The 19,266-nt window shown below is 35.1% G+C and overlaps 1 protein-coding gene across 1 annotated transcript in view; it reads right to left on the reverse strand.

The window, feature by feature from the left end:
- Nucleotides 1-19,266, reverse strand: part of LOC118189391 (uncharacterized) — a 307,097-nt gene that overhangs the window by 32,275 nt on the left and 255,556 nt on the right. The window contains exons 44-46 of the mRNA XM_085826350.1: nucleotides 17,299-17,406; nucleotides 17,093-17,200; nucleotides 14,128-14,235 (exon numbers count right to left, since the gene is read on the reverse strand). Of these exons, the coding sequence (XP_085682476.1) occupies nucleotides 14,128-14,235; nucleotides 17,093-17,200; nucleotides 17,299-17,406 (324 nt within the window). The remainder of the gene's footprint in view (nucleotides 1-14,127; nucleotides 14,236-17,092; nucleotides 17,201-17,298; nucleotides 17,407-19,266) is intronic.

Consider the following 19,266-nt stretch of genomic DNA (forward strand, 5'->3'; position numbering starts at 1 on the left):
ATTACTACCTACATAACCTACACATTTCTCAGTCTGGTAGTAAATATCCCTGTATATTAAATTTATATATATTATTCTAGCATAGGGATTTTAACAAAAATCGGACTTTTTCTGCAATGACATAGGACTGACATGCAGATTTTACGACTTAATTATAGCAAAGTGCCAAGGTTTGTAAAATTCGCACGAGTAGTTTTCAAAATATTTAGAGCTCACAAAATTTAACCTCCTTAGCGTTAATTGAATTTGACTTATATTTGTTAATATCTTTTTTTTTTATTAAAATTCTTTATTCCTCCTTTCTCAGTTCGCAATTTATATTCAATCCGAATAAAATTCTCACACCATTTTCTGATTTAATTTTTTAATTTGTGTTTTTAAGAATGTTATAAACTTTTCGAAACATTTTTGAAATATAACATTTTTGCCATCACTTTAATGTAGATGGATTTCTACACATATTTGCAAACGTTTAGTGCTTTTTATTCAGAATTTCCCAAGATATACTTGAATTATATTGGCTCTGTTTTGAAATTTGGCTTACTTGTGAAAATCGATAATAACACCAAATTTGGTTTACGCGCTTTGTTCAAAATACACTCATGTCCATAAATTAAGGATAATGCAAAATCAGGCAAAGGAAGAGTTAGAAGCAAAACAAATTTGACTTATTTGTAAAGCTTATTTATTAAACAAAAGGTAAAGAGCAAAAAAGGATGCTATATGTTTGATATTATTAAAAAAATTAGCGATTTTTTCTCCCTGGAGGAAATTACAAAAAAAAAAAAAAACCTATTTACATAAAACCAATATTACATGGTTGGTATGATTGGTAATACATTGTATGTCTCCCAAAAGATGCAATACAGTCCGTACAACGCCTAGGCATGCTGAGTATCAAATTATCGATCTGATCTCGGGGGATATTACACCACTCAAAAAGCAATGCTCTCCGAAGTTCCTGTAGACATGTTAGAGGAGGTTGACGGGCTGCAACTCGTCGACCAAGCATGTCCCACATATGCTCTACTAGATTCAAGTCCAGTGAGAATGCTGGCCCAGTCCATACGGGTGATATCCTCCGATTGAAGGCATTCGCTTACGATGTTTGCACGGTGAGGACCGGCGTTGTCATCTATAACCACAAAATTGTGCGTCCATGCCGCCTCGAAACAAACGTACATGTTGTTCCAGAATGATGTCCTGATAGATTTGGCTTGCCATGGTTCCAATTTGAACATGCAGGTCAGTTCTAGAACCCAGAATAATTCCACCCCAAACGAGCACTCCTGCACCACGTAACGGTGTCGTTCAATGATGTTTTCTTGGTGGTAACAGGTAGCTGGTGCTCTCCATATGAACGTTCGGAGAGAATCAGACTGCAAGCTAAACCTGGACTCGTAGGAAAACATCACACAAGCCCACTGTTGCGGTGTCCACTCTCTACTCCAGGCTAACCGCAGGCAACAGTGAGTTGCAGTAAGTGGAACGCATCTGACAGGTCTACGAGCATATAGACCAATCTGCCGTAAGCTTCTGTACACGGTCTGCCTTGAAATTGTCGTGCCAGTTGCTGAAGAGAGCTGACGGACAGGTCTGAGGCTGTGCTCCGCCTGTTTCATTTGTCAGTAACTGCCAAATACCATTCCTCATTCTGCGTTGTAACTCTAGGCGACCTGTGCTGTAACGTTTACTCACATTACCATCATCTTGGAATCGTTGCTAAAGCCTGGAGATGACACTCTGGGAAATTCCAAGTTCGTCTGATACTTCAAGTTGGGTACGCCTACATTCCAGACGGCCGATAATTCTAGCACGTAAAAAATCATCCAAATGCGTCCTTTGTGTCATAACTATTCGGTTATTGAACTGAAATGCTTATAAAGCCCCTGCGAACAATTTTACGTCTTTGCCGGTATTCCTTATGTTCGATGTTATGCAAATTGTATTTCTTTCTTTGTACCGAGGAGCGGTGCAGAAGCAAATTTGTTAGGTTTTTAAAGCTCGCGTTTAGAGCTTTGAGGTTGCTGTGAATTACTGGAGTTTCAACTAAGCAGAGGTTCTTCTGAGTTTGTGTTGGTAAGCCGCTACTGAGTTCAGAGTTTTGTGTGGTGTCATGACGTGATGACCACGCATGCGCAGTTTAGCCGAACGGCCTGCAACGCCTCTCTCTCATGAGACTTACTAGAGAAGAGTAGTTAGTAGGTAGTAGCGAAGTAACGAAGGAAACGTGTTGTATGTCAGTACGAAGTTATACTTGTGTGTTAATCGTTTGTACTTATTATTTTTATTTGTGTGTTAATAAAGTGTTGTGCCGTTAAAAATGCTGTTTTATGCAACGCCCATAATACGATACGTCTACGGTAGGAAGTAAACACATATCCAGAAACTACACGCCCAAGAAAAAAGAAGGATATGACAGTGGTGTCAGAAAAGGAGGATATGTCATTCTGCAAAGCTCACGGATAAATGCGTAAGTGAGTCTTCAGAAAGGTAAGAAATTTGTTGAATTTATTTTGTGGTAAAGTGGAATTCAAGGTTACAAAAATGGCTGAAGAGCTAACGAAATCTAAGAAAGAACGAAAAGTTGTTCGTTCAGCCATTACTAAAGTAACAAATGCTATTGAATCATTAATTGCAGCCGGTAACCTTGGAGACCTTGAGGAATCACTGGAAAGTTTAAAAGAAAAAGCTATTTCTTTGAAAGCGTTAGACGAAAAAATTAAAACTTTGACTGACATTAATGACATTGAAACCGAAATCGAAAGTGCCTTGGAATACGAAGAAAAAATTTCGAAATGGAGCTTTAGAGGCACAAAATTATTGAAAGAAAAAAGAAATAGCAATAGTTCGCTAGTTTCTAATGGTTCTTCTAATGATAGTAACAATTTATCTATTTCTGGTGTCGATAAAAGTTCTGATTATAATGTTAAATTGCCAAAGATTATGATTGATAAATTTTATGGAAATGCTGAAATGTGGCAGACATTTTACAATTCTTTTGATACGGCAATAAATCAAAACGTAAAACTATCTAAAGTAGATAAGTTTAATTACTTGCTTAGCCTGTTAGGCGGTGCAGCTTTAAAACAATAGAAGGCTTTTCTTTATCTCCAGAAAACTACGACGAAGCTTTTAAAATTCTCAAAGATAGGTATGGTCGAAAAGATCTCCTTATTAATTCTTACATGCATAAACTTTTAAATTTACGGCCTGTCCAAAGTTCTAATGACATTAATTCTTTGAGGGAATTATATGATACCTGCAACGTACAAGTAAGGTCACTAAATTCGATAGGGGTCAAGACCGAATCGTACGGAAATTTACTATACCCTTTGTTAATGAAATGCATACCTCAGGATATAACGCTTGATTTTGCTCGTCAAAACGCAGATGAGGAAACTTTTAATGTCGACAACCTCATGAAATTTCTAAAACGGGAAATTGAAAGTCGCGAACGAACTTCATTAAATTTATTTTATTCTAAGAGTCACGCTAATTCTCTTGGAAGGCATTCACAACCAAATGAAAAGCGAAACAACTTCCACACTCGGAATTCATTCAACGCCAACAAATTTGGCGCCAGCTATTCCCCTAATGTAAGCAAAATTGCAGTTGTTCGAACTTTCCCTTGCTTATTTTGCGAAAGCGAAAATCATGCTTCGGAAAAATGCGTTATGTCTCCGGAAGAAAGGAAAAAGAGTTTACGGGATTCTAATCGGTGCTTTCGTTGTTTCGAAAGGAATTGTAGAATAAAAATTTGCCCTTCTCAATTAAAATGTTCAAAATGTAATTCTAAGTATCATAATATATTGTTGCATGAAGATAAGGAAAGGGTTGATAAAGAAGAAATTAAGAATAATTCTAACGCCGTAACTGCAAAGATTTCTTCTAAATATTTTACTGCGAATCAAGAGGTTAAAGAATTAATAGATGACTTGCCAACCGTTAAACTTATATGTGATGGTAAATTAATTAATGCAGTAGCAGATACAGGCACTCAACTAACCGTTGTTAAGACCGGCATTGTACCAGAAAAATACCGTACGCCACATGGAAGTGTTATCCTCACGTCAGCTTTCGGGCAAGCGTTAAAAGCTCCTCTCATTAACCTGCCTTTAGTAAGATATTCTGAAAATGATAAATTTATATCACCTATTTTTATAACATGTGCAATGGTGGATAAGTTATGTAATGATTTACTCTTGTCGTTAAGTGCTTTTAATGAGTTAAGGGGAGATGATAAAAGAAAGTTTAATTTTGAATGTAAAAATGTAAACATTGCTACTGATAGTTTCGGTGAGATGCCTTTTCATGAAACTGAAAATTTTGACGAAATACTTAACCATGATAGGGAAAACCTAATTAATGAAAAATGTAATGAAACTGTTAAGAAGATAATAGAATGTTGTGCGCTTGTATATGAAGATACAGGTAAGGATGATTCCAAAGGTAGCACAAGACACGATCAATGTGTTTCGGATTCAGAACTGTTTCGAGTGCAACAAATAAATGACCCATCTTTAAAAACATGCTGGCAAAATGTTAAGAACGGAAGTAATAACTTTATTGTTATTGACAACTTTTTGTATCATAAAGATAAAGTTCTAGGAGAAAGAGTTTACCAGTTGGTCGTACCCAAAGAAAGAAGAAAACAGATTTTGGACTTAGCTCATTCTAGCTTATGGGGAAGCCACCTGCGAACCAAGAAGACAGCTGAACGTTTGAGATATTCGTTCTATTGGCCGGAAATCAAGAAAGATGTAAATGAATACTGCAGTGCTTGTACTTCTTGTCAACTTCAAGCGGAAAAGCGTCCCTTTGATGAAGTTCCGATTACGCCAGTAACACGTCCTAAAGAACCATTCCAGGTAATTAATGTGGATATCCTAGGACCTGTGGAGCCAAGCTGTAGAGGTTACAAATGTGTTCTGTGTGCTGTTGATCAATGTACAAGGTGGCCCGAAGCGGTGCCATTGAAGAATTTGAATGCCAAAGCAACATGCGATGCGTTGTTGCAAATCTTTTCACGCACAGGAATTCCTCAAATTGTTGCTTCAGATCAAGGAACTAATTTTACTGCTTCGTTGACCCAAGAGTTTTTGAAAAGGATCGGATCGTCCCCAAGATTCTCGACTCTTTATCATCCAAGTTCAAATGGCCTGGTAGAAAGATTTAATGCTGTTTTAAAGGGAATGATACATCATACCGTTAGAGAACATTCGAAAGATTGGGAGAAACATCTACCGTATTTACTTTGGGCCTACCGAGAAGTTCCTAATGCTACGACTGGTGTTAGTCCGTTCCAAATGCTTTATGGAAGACGTCCTAATGGCCCGTTGTCTATTTCGAAATCGTCATGGACTAATGAAACTCCTGTTCCTCATGGACAGTTAAGTTCAGTTACCGATTATTTGAATGATTTGAAGACGAAATTGGAAAAAGCTGCTGAATACGCAGGACTTACAGATGTTGGAAAGCAACAAGCTTATGCATTCTACCGTAACCGAAAGACTCGTCATAAAGAATTCAAGGAAGGTGACAGGGTTATAGTTTTAATCCCTGATAGCCAAAACAAAGTTTATGCCAGATGGACGGGACCTGCTACGATCATCAAAAAGCATACTGATTATAGTTACATAGTACAAATGCCTGACAATTCATCGAAGCACGTTCACGCAAACAAGATACGAGAGTTCAATATCGCTGTGAATAATGTCGGTGTGATATATGATACAGATATTGATTTAGGCGAAGTTGAAAACGTTCCAAGAATTGTTCCACGGAAAGCAAAAGAACACTATTCTAATGAGGAATGTGATTTTACACACCTTGAACCGCATAAGAAGAAAGAACTTATGAAAATTTTAAGAAGGCATAAGAACCTAAGAACTGGTATTCCGAAAATCGCCAATGTGGGAGAACACAGCATCAGACTGAAACCTGGAAGTATGCCAAGAAAGCAGAAACCGTATCGAATACCTGAAGTTCTAAGAAATGAAGCTGATCGTCAAATAGATAAGCTTTTACAGCTAAAGCTAAGCGTTGAATCAGGAAGTGAATATGTGCATCCAGTAATTTATGCGTTAACAAAATGGAACAGTAACATTATGTGTAGACTAAAAGACTATGCTGAATTTATTGATGACGTGACTTGAAATGACATGATTATATTTCCCAGTGAGTGAAGCATGCATGACTGATGTTATGAACTATGAACTATAAGACATTTTGACTCTTTAGTTTGATTTTTTTTAGCTAAAATGCTAATTTTTTTTCTAACGTTGGGTAATGTGTTTAAAGATTTAGCTAGGGTTTGCTAAAGTATTATGTTTAATGTTAATGATTGATTTGTATTGTCTCGTTTATATGATAACTGCTTATATGATTATGATTATGTGAAGGATTTAAGTTTGAAAAGTTAATTGAATGTTATTTTTTTTTAAATGAATAGGATTACTGAATTTATGTTGAAGTAATTTTAATTTAAAATGGTAAGGATTGGTTAATTAAGTTCGAAAATTTCATGAATGTTATTTTATTTTGTTTCAAGAAATGTTTATATAAGTGGATTTGACAGGTCATTGAAAGACGCAATCAAATCTTTTCGAGGGGAGGTGTCATGACGTGATGACCACGCATGCGCAGTTTAGCCGAACGGCCTGCAACGCCTCTCTCTCATGAGACTTACTAGAGAAGAGTAGTTAGTAGGTAGTAGCGAAGTAACGAAGGAAACGTGTTGTATGTCAGTACGAAGTTATACTTGTGTGTTAATCGTTTGTACTTATTATTTTTATTTGTGTGTTAATAAAGTGTTGTGCCTTTAAAAAGGCTGTTTTATGCAACGCCCATAATACGATACGTCTACGGTAGGAAGTAAACACATATCCAGAAACTACACGCCCAAGAAAAAAGAAGGATATGACATGTGGTCTTCGCCGTTCCTCAACTAACTTACTGTTTGAAAGTCAATAAAGAAATTTCGGTCAACGTTATGACTCTGAGATTTTTTGGGTTCTATACTGAAGTAATATCAAGTCAATTTACAGTCCACTATTTTTAAACAACGGAACGTACATGGTTTTTGTTCCGTCAGCTACGGAGTCGCAGTAAATTTGGTGAGTCAGTGTGTTTTTTTATCTTTCTTATTAGATAATGGAATTTACAACGCTTAAGACTAAAAAGCGTGTAGCTAAATTTAAGTTAAGTAAACTGAAAGAGAAAATTACAGTGACTTACGATTCTGCTGATGTTGATCAGTTAGAACATTTTAAAACTAGATTAAATAATTTAATCACCGAACTTTCGGATATTTTTAGTAACATATTTGTAGTGTGTGAAGAAAAAGATATTGATGTATTTATAGAAGAACAACAGGTCATACAAGATACTGTTGATGAGTTAATTTTAATGCTAACCAGAGTTAAGAATGTTAAAGACATTAGTGTGGAAACTAAATCTTGTGAAATAGCGAGTATACGCTTACCTAAGCTAACTCTTCCTGTATTTAGTGGCAGTACTGAAGAATGGTTATCATTTTTTGATTTATTTAAAACGGCGATAGTGGATAATGACCGTTTATCAGGTGCACAAAAGCTACAATATTTAAAGGGTTCTTTAAAAGGAGATGCTTTGCGGATTGTTCAAGCTTTAACTATTTGTGACACGAATTTCGAAATAGCGTGGCATTTATTGTGTCAAAGATTTTCACGTAAGAGAGAATTACTTTCATCGTTATTAAAGAAAATCTTGTATTTATCAAATTTACAAGCTGAAATTCCTAGTCACATATTAGCGTTAGTAGACACTGTAAGAGAGTGTGTATGTTCGTTTGAAAATCTAGGATTCAAAGTGGAGCAATTCGCGCATACTATTTTAATGTTGATAGTACAGTTTAAATTGGATTCTTCGACGAGAGGATGGTGGGAAAGAACATTAAAGAGTGAGGAAATACCAACACTTAATAATCTGCTAGAGTTCTTGAAATCTCATGCCAGAACCTTGCAAGCAGGTAAAACGCAAGGTGTTAAAAAACAAGTTACAAAAGACAAATTAACTTCATTGGCTTCAGAGATTCGCGCGCAGTGTACGTATTGTAAAGCCGGTCATTCAGTTTTTAAATGTAATAAGTTTTTAAATCTGAATGTTCAGGAAGGCGTTAATTTTGTGAAGAGAAATAATGTTTGTTTTAATTGTTTGGTTTCAAATCATAAAGCTTTCGAGTGTAGAAGTACACATAAATGTAAAATGTGCTTTAAAAATCATTACACACTACTGCATTTCGAAAGAGTTAAAAATGAACCAAAGGCACGTAAAGGAGTTACGAACAGTTCGAATGAATTATCAGTGACGTCTAAGCCATTTTTTCCCTGCGCCAGAACCTCGCGCTCAATCGGCTGGGTCAGGGGAGAATATCGCAAGTTCTAGTCCAGTAATTAAATCTTGTGTTTCAGACTTTAATTTTCGGAGTGAAGTTTTATTATGTACGACTGTTATTAAAGTATTAGATTCATCGGGTGAATACCAATTGTGTAGAGCCCTCCTTGACCTTGGCAGTCAAGAAAGCCTGATTTCAGTAGATTGTGTACAAAGGCTAGGGTTAGCAAGAAGAAATGCCAAATTTTTTATTTCATGCTTAGGTCTTTGAATACGAAAACTAATGGAATTACGGAAATAAACTTCGATCCGCATTTTCCGGCGAAAGTGTCATTTAAAACACCAGTATTTATCATCAATAGAATTATTGGAACTTTGCCGCATTTTACATTGGATAAGAAGTACGTTGAGGAATATAATGATTTAATGTTAGCAGATCCAACATTTTACAAAAGTGGGCCTGTTGATATACTTTTAGGCGTAGATATTGCCTTACCTCTTTTAAAGGGAGAAACAATTAAATGCGAAGAAGGTAAACCGGTAGTTTCTCGTTCTGAACTAGGATGGATTATTTCGGGTAGTGTGAATAATTCAACAGAAATTAATCCTACTATCCATGTTAATAATATACAAGTGGAAACTGATCAGATGCTGTTTGACTTTCGGAAATTGGATGCTGTACCTACGTGTGACATGCTTACTAAATGGGAGAGAGCATGTGAAGATTACTTCAAATCTACATACACGAGCGAGGAAAGTGGGGTATATACTGTGAAATTGCCGTTTCACTCTCCGCCTTCTCAGCTTGGAGATTCCAGACAATTAGCTATGCGTAGATTCCAATCTTTAGAAAATTCACTTCTAAAAACGCCTCAGATATATGAACAGTATAAGGATTTCATGAGGGAATACCTTGAGCTGAGACATATGGAGGGAGTGCCTGAGGGGGAGATTCTTATTGACTACGTATTACGTGCCTCATCATGCCGTATTAAAGGAATCAAGTACTACGACTAAACTGAGAGTTGTTTTCGATGCTTCAGCTGAAACGACATCGGGTCTTTCATTGAATGATATTTTGATGGTTGGGCCAAGAGTTCAGCAAGAGTTGTTTCCAATTCTTCTACGGTTTAGAACTCACAAAATTGCAGTTTGTGCCGATGTAGAGAAAATGTTCAGACAAATTCGTGGCCACCCAGAAGATGCAAATTGGCAACGAATACTTTGGAGGGATAGTCCTAGTGAGCCCTTGAGATTTCATTTTTCGGTATGCATAAGTGATAAAGAGTTTACTAAGAGGACTATTTTATCAGAAGTAGCCAAAATCTTTGATCCAATGGGATGGCTAGCGCCAACAATAATATACGCGAAAATATTATTACAAGAGTTATGGAACTTACAGCTGGGTTGGGATGAACTCGTTGATAAGAGAATAAGTAGAAAATGGAAGCGTTTCTATCTAGAATTGCCCTTACTTTCAAGCTTACAATTTCCGAGGTATGTCTTGATTTCGAAGGCAGTAGTTATAGAAATCCATGCTTTCTGCGACGCTTCAGAAAAGGCTTACTGTGCAGTTATCTATCTTCGAACAATCAACCTTGATTCGTCAGTCAAAGTCTGCCTTCTGACACCGAAAACCAGAGTAGCGCCCTTAAAAACCCAGTCTCTTCCGAGACTAGAGTTGTGTGCTGCGTTACTTTTAGCAAATCTCTGACATGCAGTATTATTGTGCAGAGAACTGCCTATTAACAACATTTACGCATGGACCGACTCGCGGGTTACATTGGCATGGGTCTCGTCCGAACCTCGCCATTGGCTACCTTTTGTGGCAAATCGAGTTGCTAAAATCCAGGAAGCTGCTCCAGGTATTCAATGGAATTATGTTGCTGGGAAAGAAAATCCTGCAGACGGTGGCACCAGAGGTTTTATTCCATTAGCATTCCTACAATGTGAGTTATGGATGAAGGGACCGCAGTGGTTAAACGAATCCCTAATTCATGTACAGCAAAATTCAAGTGTAGAATTAGAGAGTGAAGTTATGTTGAAAGAATTGAAAAAGAGTTTCAGTTCAAATGTTTTCAAATTTGAAGAGCCTAGTGTGTTTTCAAGATTCTCATCATGGTTAAAGTTATGTCGAGTGTTAGCGTGGTGTTTAAGATTCAGAAATAATTGTAGTAAGTTACCTACAGAGCGTATAAAGGGTTATTTATCTACTGAAGTTACTTCTATGATTGTTAGGATTGTGCAAAGAGCCGAATTTCCAGAAGAAGTATTCTGTTTAGACTCTGGTAAACCCTTGAAGACATCAAGTAAATTACTGTCTTTAAGTTCTTTCTTGGATTCCACGGGAGTAATGCGTGTAGGCGGAAGGCTCAGAAACTCTACAGTTTCAAATAATCAGAAACATCATATGATTTTACCTAAGAATCACAATGTTACGCGTTTAATTATTAAGCATTATCATGACACGTATCTTCACGTAGGTACGCAGCTACTCACATCTGTCATACGACATAGATTTTGGATTGTGAATGCTAGAGATATTATAAGAAAGTGTATAAACCAATGTGTTATCTGCCGTAGAGTTAGAGCGCAAACTGCAACTCAGCTAATGGCAGATTTACCCGCTTCAAGAATTACTCAAAGTAGAGCTTTTTCTCGTGTAGGGATTGATTTAGCAAGACCATTTAACGTTAAATATTGTCCTGGTATAGGAGTCAAAATCTTTAAGTGTTACGTATGTCTATTTATTTGTTTTACTACAAGAGCAATACACTTAGATTTAGTTGGAGATCTTTCAACAAAATCATTCCTCGCGACACTTAAGCGGTTTATAGCTCGTAGAGGCAAACCGTGTGAAATTCACAGTGATTGTGCAACGAATTTTATAGGAGCTAATAAAGAATTAAGGAAATCCTTTTCTATTGTTCAACGTGATGAACAGCTACAGGGTTATATTTCTTCAGAAAATATTAAATGGTTATTTAATCCTCCCTCTGCCCCTCAATTTGGAGGGCTTTGGGAAGCGGGTATCAAGTCTATGAAACATCACTTAAAAAGATGTTTAGGAAAACTTATTTTAATATACGAGGAATTTTTGACATTAATAACCCAAATTGAATCCTGTCTTAGTTCTAGGCCTTTGGTACCAGCTTCAAGTGATTGTAGCGACTTGGAGGCGATAACACCAGGACACTTTTTAACCGAAGCGGTTTTAAGCGCTATTCCAGAATCTAACCAAATTTAAGAAACCATGAGCTGCAGTGACCGTTGGAGGAACGTGCAAAGGTTATTTCAACATTTCTGGAATCGATGGAGCAGTGAGTATTTATCTAGATTGCAGCAGAGACCCAAGTGATGCAAGGTACAACAAGATCTGAAGATTGGTGATATGGTTCTTATTAAGAACGAAAATCTACTTTTGCTACGTTGGAAATTAAGTAGAATTATTAAAGTGTATCCTGGTCTGGGTGAGAAAGTTCGAGTGGTGAGTTTACGCAAGTCTAATGGTGAAATAAAATGACCTATAGCAAAGCTATGCGCTTTGCCATTTAATTCCTGATTTAGAGACTTAATTTTTATTTTTCAGGTTTATGCAGTTCAACAGTTTAAATTTATTGTTTGAACCCCCTTGGGACTTCAAGGCTGGGGGTATGTTCGATGTTATGCAAATTGTATTTCTTTCTTTGTACCGAGGAGCGGCGCAGACGCAAATTTGTTAGGTTTTTAAAGCTCGCGTTTAGAGCTTTGAGGTTGCTGTGAATTACTGGAGTTTCAACTAAGCAGAGGTTCATCTGAGTTTGTGTTGGTAAGCCGCTACTGAGTTCGGAGTTTTGTGTGGTCTTCGCCGTTCCTCAACTAACTTACTGTTTGAAAGTCAATAAAGAAGTTTCGGTCAACGTTATGACTCTGAGGTTTTTTGGGTTCTATACTGAAGTAATATCAAGTCAATTTACAGTCCACTATTTTTAAACAACGGAACGTACACCTTATATATCATTCTCTTACACTCTCGTCATTGTGACGTACCATCGGTGTCATCTGGTTACTTCCTGAAATTTGCATATGATTCTTGAAGACGTGTGTAGTGATTTTACAGGTGATATATTTATTTTAGAGTTCGATTTCCGCGTGACTCCGAATTATCTTTAATTTATGGACATGAGTGTACTTGAAAGTATGAAAGTTGCACCTTTTTTTCACACTCGGGCACAACGAAAGATAAAGAAAAATAGGTGATTATAAATTAAAAATTTGGCTCAAGTGACACATTCTTGGCGTTAACTGAAAATAGTGCACCAAGATAAATTTTTAAATTTCTCGGTAAGTTTATCACTAAATTTTACAAAATTTGGTATTTAGAAATAAAGGTTGGAGAATACAAATATGGAAAAATGTCGGCATGCCATTTCGTAAAAAGTATGATTTTGTGTCAAAACACCTATGTCAGAACAATTGCTATATATAAATCTAATTTATATCTTAAATCGCGCTTTCGAGACATGAAAAACTCAAGTTGAATTTCGTCAATCGAGCCAGTGAGAGATATAAAACTGTCTTTTTTTGTGTGTGCATAGTGTACCTCCATTTTCCAAGCGTTTAGAATGGAAATAACAAACTATACTTGCAGATTCATATATTTTGATTATTGCTGTTTATCTGCAAGCTGTTTCAATACTTGCTGACTTACATCCTTTGTCAGAAACGTTCCAGGACAAAGGTAGTAAAAATTAGAAAATTCCATTAATGATTCTAGATGCTGTCAAAATAGTCCTCTTGGCTATCTGTACAAAACTGCCAATATTTCTGGAGGTCTTGGAAGAAAGCGGAGAAATCTTCAACTGCGATGCTTGCAAGCTCATTTGTGACAACCCGTTGGATGATTGCAATAAATCTTGATGAAGCTTCTCTTTCAGTCACTTTTCACTCACAGAAACAACAAAAAAAAATAACAGTCATCTTTGACATAAATATGGGATCGCGTCTGGTTCAGTCCTGTAGTTTAGCAGAAATTCTTCTTTCATCTTTCTATCCAGCAGTTAGTGAGTGAGGGACTATTCTTGCATTAAATTTCTATATCCCTAAATCTTCGCATAAAATCTTATGACACGTGAAAATTCAAATTCATTATCCCTAATATCATAAGCACAGTTACACGACGGTCTTCTTACAATAACTGCCTTACACGGTCCACGTTTTCATCGTTATGTGCTGTAGACGGGTGACCAGCTCTGGGATCGTCTTGGACTGAATTTCTGCCTTCACTAAATCTTTTATTCCCCACGATAACACGACTTCTTGAAAGTCCCTCGCCGGCATATGCTTGACTAATCATGTTCCACGTTTCACTATGGGTTTTCCAGAGCTCAGCGCAGAATTTAATGTTAACTCTTTGCTTACAATCAGCGTCCATTGCATCCATCACCTTAAGAAATGCGACAACAATCTGAACAGTATGTTGTTAAGCACAGCCCTACGACCTAGTAAGTTTGCGTAGAAACATGACCAAGGTCATGTTATGCAAGAATAGATACCAGGTAACAGAAAATAACATTTGCTCCGTTTTAGTACTGCAAACTCATAAATTTAAAAAAAAAATTGTCCTGTAACTTTTCTAGTAAAGGATGTATGTTTCTTATGGGCTAGTGATATTCCTCCATTGCATTTTAAGGCTCGCCAGTTTAGTTAAAACGTCTGTGATATTAGACATTATAATAAGCATCAAACATTTGAAATAAAGCAAGCAAATACCTTCTTCACAATTTTTTCCTGAATAAGGGTATGAACATAAGCAAAAGTAATCATTCATTACTCTAGTGCATGTACCTCCGTTCTGGCAAGGATTTGGGTTGCAAGGACCTAAGAATAAATGGTAAAAATTAAAATAGAACTGTACTCGTAAGTTATACTTACTAATTCTAGTATTTGTTATAAATACAATTATTTTTATTTATCTGCATGTTTATTCAGAATTGTTATTTAAGTACGATTAATCGGTGCAAGGAGCGATGATACTAGGCTAATCAGTTCAAATGAAAGATATTCACTTTGAAGATTAAATATTATAATCCACTTAATGCATTTGAATTAAAGCAAATGCTTTCTTTGCACTTTTTTCCTGGGCAAATACATAAACTCGAACGCATATAATCGTCATCAACCACTTTCTATGTGACTGTGTTTTGAGAAAAGTCTGAAATGCATGAATCATAAACAGAAAAGGAAACATTAAAAACAATATCATTGACAAAAAAAATAATATTAAAAACAATAATACCTGATTCATTAAGATAATACATTTGCCATGTACTCTTCCTGCTTGTGGATAAACACATTTGCAAATGTAATTCCCTTTAATTATGTTGCATTTGAATATAACTAACCTAAACAATTATTTAAAATTTAAATAAAAATATTTCGAAATAATAATTTTGGATAGTCGCTACAACTGTACGCCGCTTACGATAATTTTTATAAAAAAGGAAAAATATACAATAACCTTAATGAACCCAGTTTATTTAATATCATGGTACCCAGGTTATATAATTTCTTAAAAATATTTACTGCATATGAAAGTAAACGAAAATTGTTAGTTTTTGATTATACGAATTTAATCCAAATGCTCAAGTCAAATGACTTGAAATGCAAGAAAAACTATTCAGTTAGTTGCAGGAAAAACTATAAGGCATTGTATAATTTCTTTAATATAAGACATCGCTATAAATTTGCTCCCAAAAGGTCTGTAAGGAAGGATAATATTTCAAATCATTTATTTTTCAGTGCGTAAAAAATGTACCTTATTATTTAACAAATAACTATGATGAGCGAAAAATTATAAGTTTATTTCCTCCGTTTTCATCTTCTCAACTACCAACACCAACATTGAATTATCACCGGTTTATCGCGCGAAACATAGCGTTACCAGCTCAGTTGAAGTCCTTCATTTAACGGCACTTAATTTTGCTCCATTTATGACAGTGATGATCCGTGAGGACGGAGGTAGAGAAGAACAGGTGTACCATGAGAAGACTTGCAGCCATGTGTTTACGTTTTGTTACGCTTGTTACCATGACAAGACTTGATGCCATGTGCTCCGGATAGCAGTATATCTTGAGTGAATGGTTTGGTGAGTCCAAACTTGCGGTAGGCAGAGTAACAAATCACATGACTCAGAGCGATAAGGGGGAGTTGGAGCGAAGGCATTTGTTCATTGGCTGCCTGTGGATCCGAGCGGAGTCTTCCAGTAAATTTTCTCATCTATATTCGGTATGTTGCTATTTTTCTGTATAAAATTGTAGAAGCAGTGGTAGCTCAAATATCGATCGCTCCATTTCTTCCATCATTTTTATCAAAGAATTCCATAGTAGGAGGTAGACTGTTTAAAATTTTATGTCAGTAGTTGTTCCTTTAATTATGTAGTATGCGATATACCGCTTTTAGTTACTTAATTTGTTTTATAGACAGCTTCCCTAAAATTGGCTGTTGTTTTGATCATTTCTTTATTTTCATTACATTTTATTGCATATCTTACTTTTTTTTTATCTATTCAAAGAATCCTGACGACGTCTAAAATAATTGTGGAAAACGCTAAGAAAATAGCTTAATGATAATTTCGTAACACTGAATAGATACAAAAAATACATGATAAATATTGAGGAACTTTTTACGAATTATAAACATGGGTTTATATAGGCAAGATAACAACATCTAAAACCGTTAGATTTCAGTAGAATACTAGTAGAAAAATATGTTTACATAAAATGTAAGCGGCAGTAAAAAGTAAAACTTATTTATCAAGTATGTATTAAATGGAATTAGAAATATACTTAAAAAATGTTAAAAGAAAGTACAAAATTTATAAAATTTATTAAAAATATATATCTTGAATTAAATTCATTTTTATTTGAATTAATCCGATTATTTTCAAAATACGATAGCTGCTTTAAGAAAGTACTTGGCGATCTCAAAATTAACGTTCTAAATTTGGTGTTGCCTCCTAAATTCATTTGTTCTCACAAATTGGAGATTTTTCGACGTTATGTAAAGCTGATTGAAAAGGGTAACCAAAACTAATATTAACCAATCACAGCTTGTCTCTAGAATCGCACCTATTTCTCGTATAAATACTCTGGCAAGTTAATTACTTTACTCATTCTATCATCTACAGTGCTAATAGCTCTCGCTTTGCTTCCTGTGTAAACTGCCAGCGTATAGAAATTTATCGTATTTCATTATTATTGAATCATACAAATGTCTCGTATTTTATTATGATTTGATAAATATCTATGGAGATTATTTTATATACATGGAAATAAAGACTGGAAGTTCGCCAAGATCATGTTTTATTATCTTTATCTGTTAGCCTTCACTCTCTGCTACGACGACTGCAAGCTGATTCTTCTTCTATGCGTCCCAGAAACATGACATATACATACATATATATATATATATATATGTATGTATATATATATATATTATTTAAAGCTATATTTATTGTTTTTTTGTTTTTAAATATCCAAAATTCATCAAATTTCCGCAAAGAAAACATTCAAAATTTCGTCTTTAAAGGTCACATATTTGGGAGGAATGTTATGTGCGTTCAAAATTTGATGTCTCAGCCTTCCGACATTTTTCCACAGTGCCAGAAGCAAACATACATATTCTTCATTATTTAGTAATAAAAGCTAAATTCTGAATTTTTAAATTACATACGTACTTTTTTCACACAAATGTCCAGAGTATGGTTTCTTGCAGGAACATGTATAACCACTCGTAGTAGCGTGACATTTACCGCCGTTCTGACAAAGATTTGTCGTACAGGGATCTGCAATGTAGGATTAATTATATAAAAAGAACTTTAGTCTACTCATACACAAAGTAAATAAAGCTTTGTCACTTAAATGTTGAACTAAAATCAAATACCTTTCTCACAGAAATTTCCTGAGTAAGGCGATTTGCATTTGCATTCATAGTCTTCGTTGACCATGTGACATGAGCCGCCATTTTTGCATGGATTTGTACCGCAAGTAACTAAGAAAAGAAGAGACAGCCGAGAAACTGTTTGATTTATAATAAAGATAAACGTTGATTATAAATCATAATACGTTTTTCTTTTAATTCATTTAAATTTTTTTTAAGTTGTTGTAGCTATAAGGAAAGATATGAGTGTGCAGATGTTCACCAAAAAGATCCAGAAAAGTTAAATGCAAATTGTGACAGAAAGAAAGATGGTCATCCCTTAAGGAAAGAGAAAGATAGAGAAAAAAGAAATCATCGGCTTATTGGTAGTTTTTCCGGTTAGACCATCAATGAAGGTAATTTTTTTAAGTGCTGTAGCTATAAGCAAGGATATGAGTAAGCAAGTGTTTACAATAAAGATCTAGATAAATTAAATGCAAAAAGTGGCACAAAACAGACAGTCTTCCCAGAAAGAAGGGAAGAAGAAAGAAAAATAGAGAAAAGAGATTGAAAGAAATAATGCGTTTGCTGGCCATTTTTTAATTTCTGTTAAAAGGTAATCCATGAAGGCATGTCTCTCTTTGAAAAGACAATTCTCCAGTATTTCACCATAAACCAACCAATTCAAACCGTGTAGCACTATTTAACCACAACACTGGTTATAATCAAGTCAGGCCTCTAAAGGATCGCTTTGAACCTAGGATCTTGAAGCCTTCCCCAACATTCAAGGTTTGTAAAGAACATTTTATGATTTCTCCAAAATTTCTTCCGAATTGAACCTTTTAAAATTTCGTTGCATATTATATATTTATTTCGGATTTATCTATGCCTTAAGCTTAATCTCCTTATCAGGCAATCTGACCTCTCTAACAGATTAATATGAAAAGCATACAAAAAAATAAATCTCTTTATAAGAAAGCAAATAAACACAGTTTGCTTAAGTAGCATCTTTCCCCATAACGAATAAATTATCCTTTAAGAACGCAAGAGAGGATTTGTGTACTATATACAATTGACGTTTATGAAACATAAATAAAATATAAGCAAATAGTTATATAAATTACGAGTTATTTGAACCAAAGAATCAGCTCATCGTTCATATTAAATTTATAAAAACATTTTTGCTAACGTTTGAATTCTAGCAGTTGGGCTGAAAAAAGTGAACTCTGCTTCACTTCTCAGTATTTGACATTATAAGCTGTATGGGAAACACTTTTATTTTACAAAAATGTTTTTTAATTAAATGCACATTTGTCAAATTGACGCATGTTAAAGCGTGGAAAATTATTTTGATTATATTTTTTAAAATGCTAGTACATATTTCGAACACATTATAAAAAATGATATCAAAATGAAAAACGTATTTTCATTTATTTTATTGACTATTTTTTTAAACGAATAGATTAACTTAAAGCTTTTTATACTAAAATCCGAGTGTTTAGATTTTTTCTCAGCTAAAGTCCCGAAAAATCAAGGTTAATTTTATTGACTATTGAATAGTTTGCGCTTTACTTCTGATTTTGACAAGAGTTTTGACATGTCTGAAGTTTTCATAATCTGAAGTTTTTTATCTCCATGTGTATGACCACAATGTGCTTTTGAGCCCATCACAAGCAGAGCCACTATTTGCAATACTAAACTACAATGGTTGGCATTTTAATAGTAGCTATTGTTTATCTACAAATAATATCTGTTTATCTACGTTAATCTTTATCTACAAATCATGCAAAAGACATACGTTTCTGAAACATTTGCTGTCGTTTTATGTTGTTAGAGCTTAGGGCGTAAGAACATGGTGGAACGCTAAGCAATTCCAACTTCATCAAGAGATTATTTAAATTATTTACAGATTGCGATACAAGTGTCTGAATATTGTCGTGCAGAATGACTGATAGTTTCTACAGAAAATGACGTCTTTTCCTTTACACACTC

The sequence above is a fragment of the Stegodyphus dumicola genome, chromosome 11 (assembly GCF_044657685.1).
Source record: "Stegodyphus dumicola isolate Sdum_Otavi_A_Nest chromosome 11, ASM4465768v1".
Lineage (NCBI taxonomy): Eukaryota > Metazoa > Arthropoda > Arachnida > Araneae > Eresidae > Stegodyphus > Stegodyphus dumicola.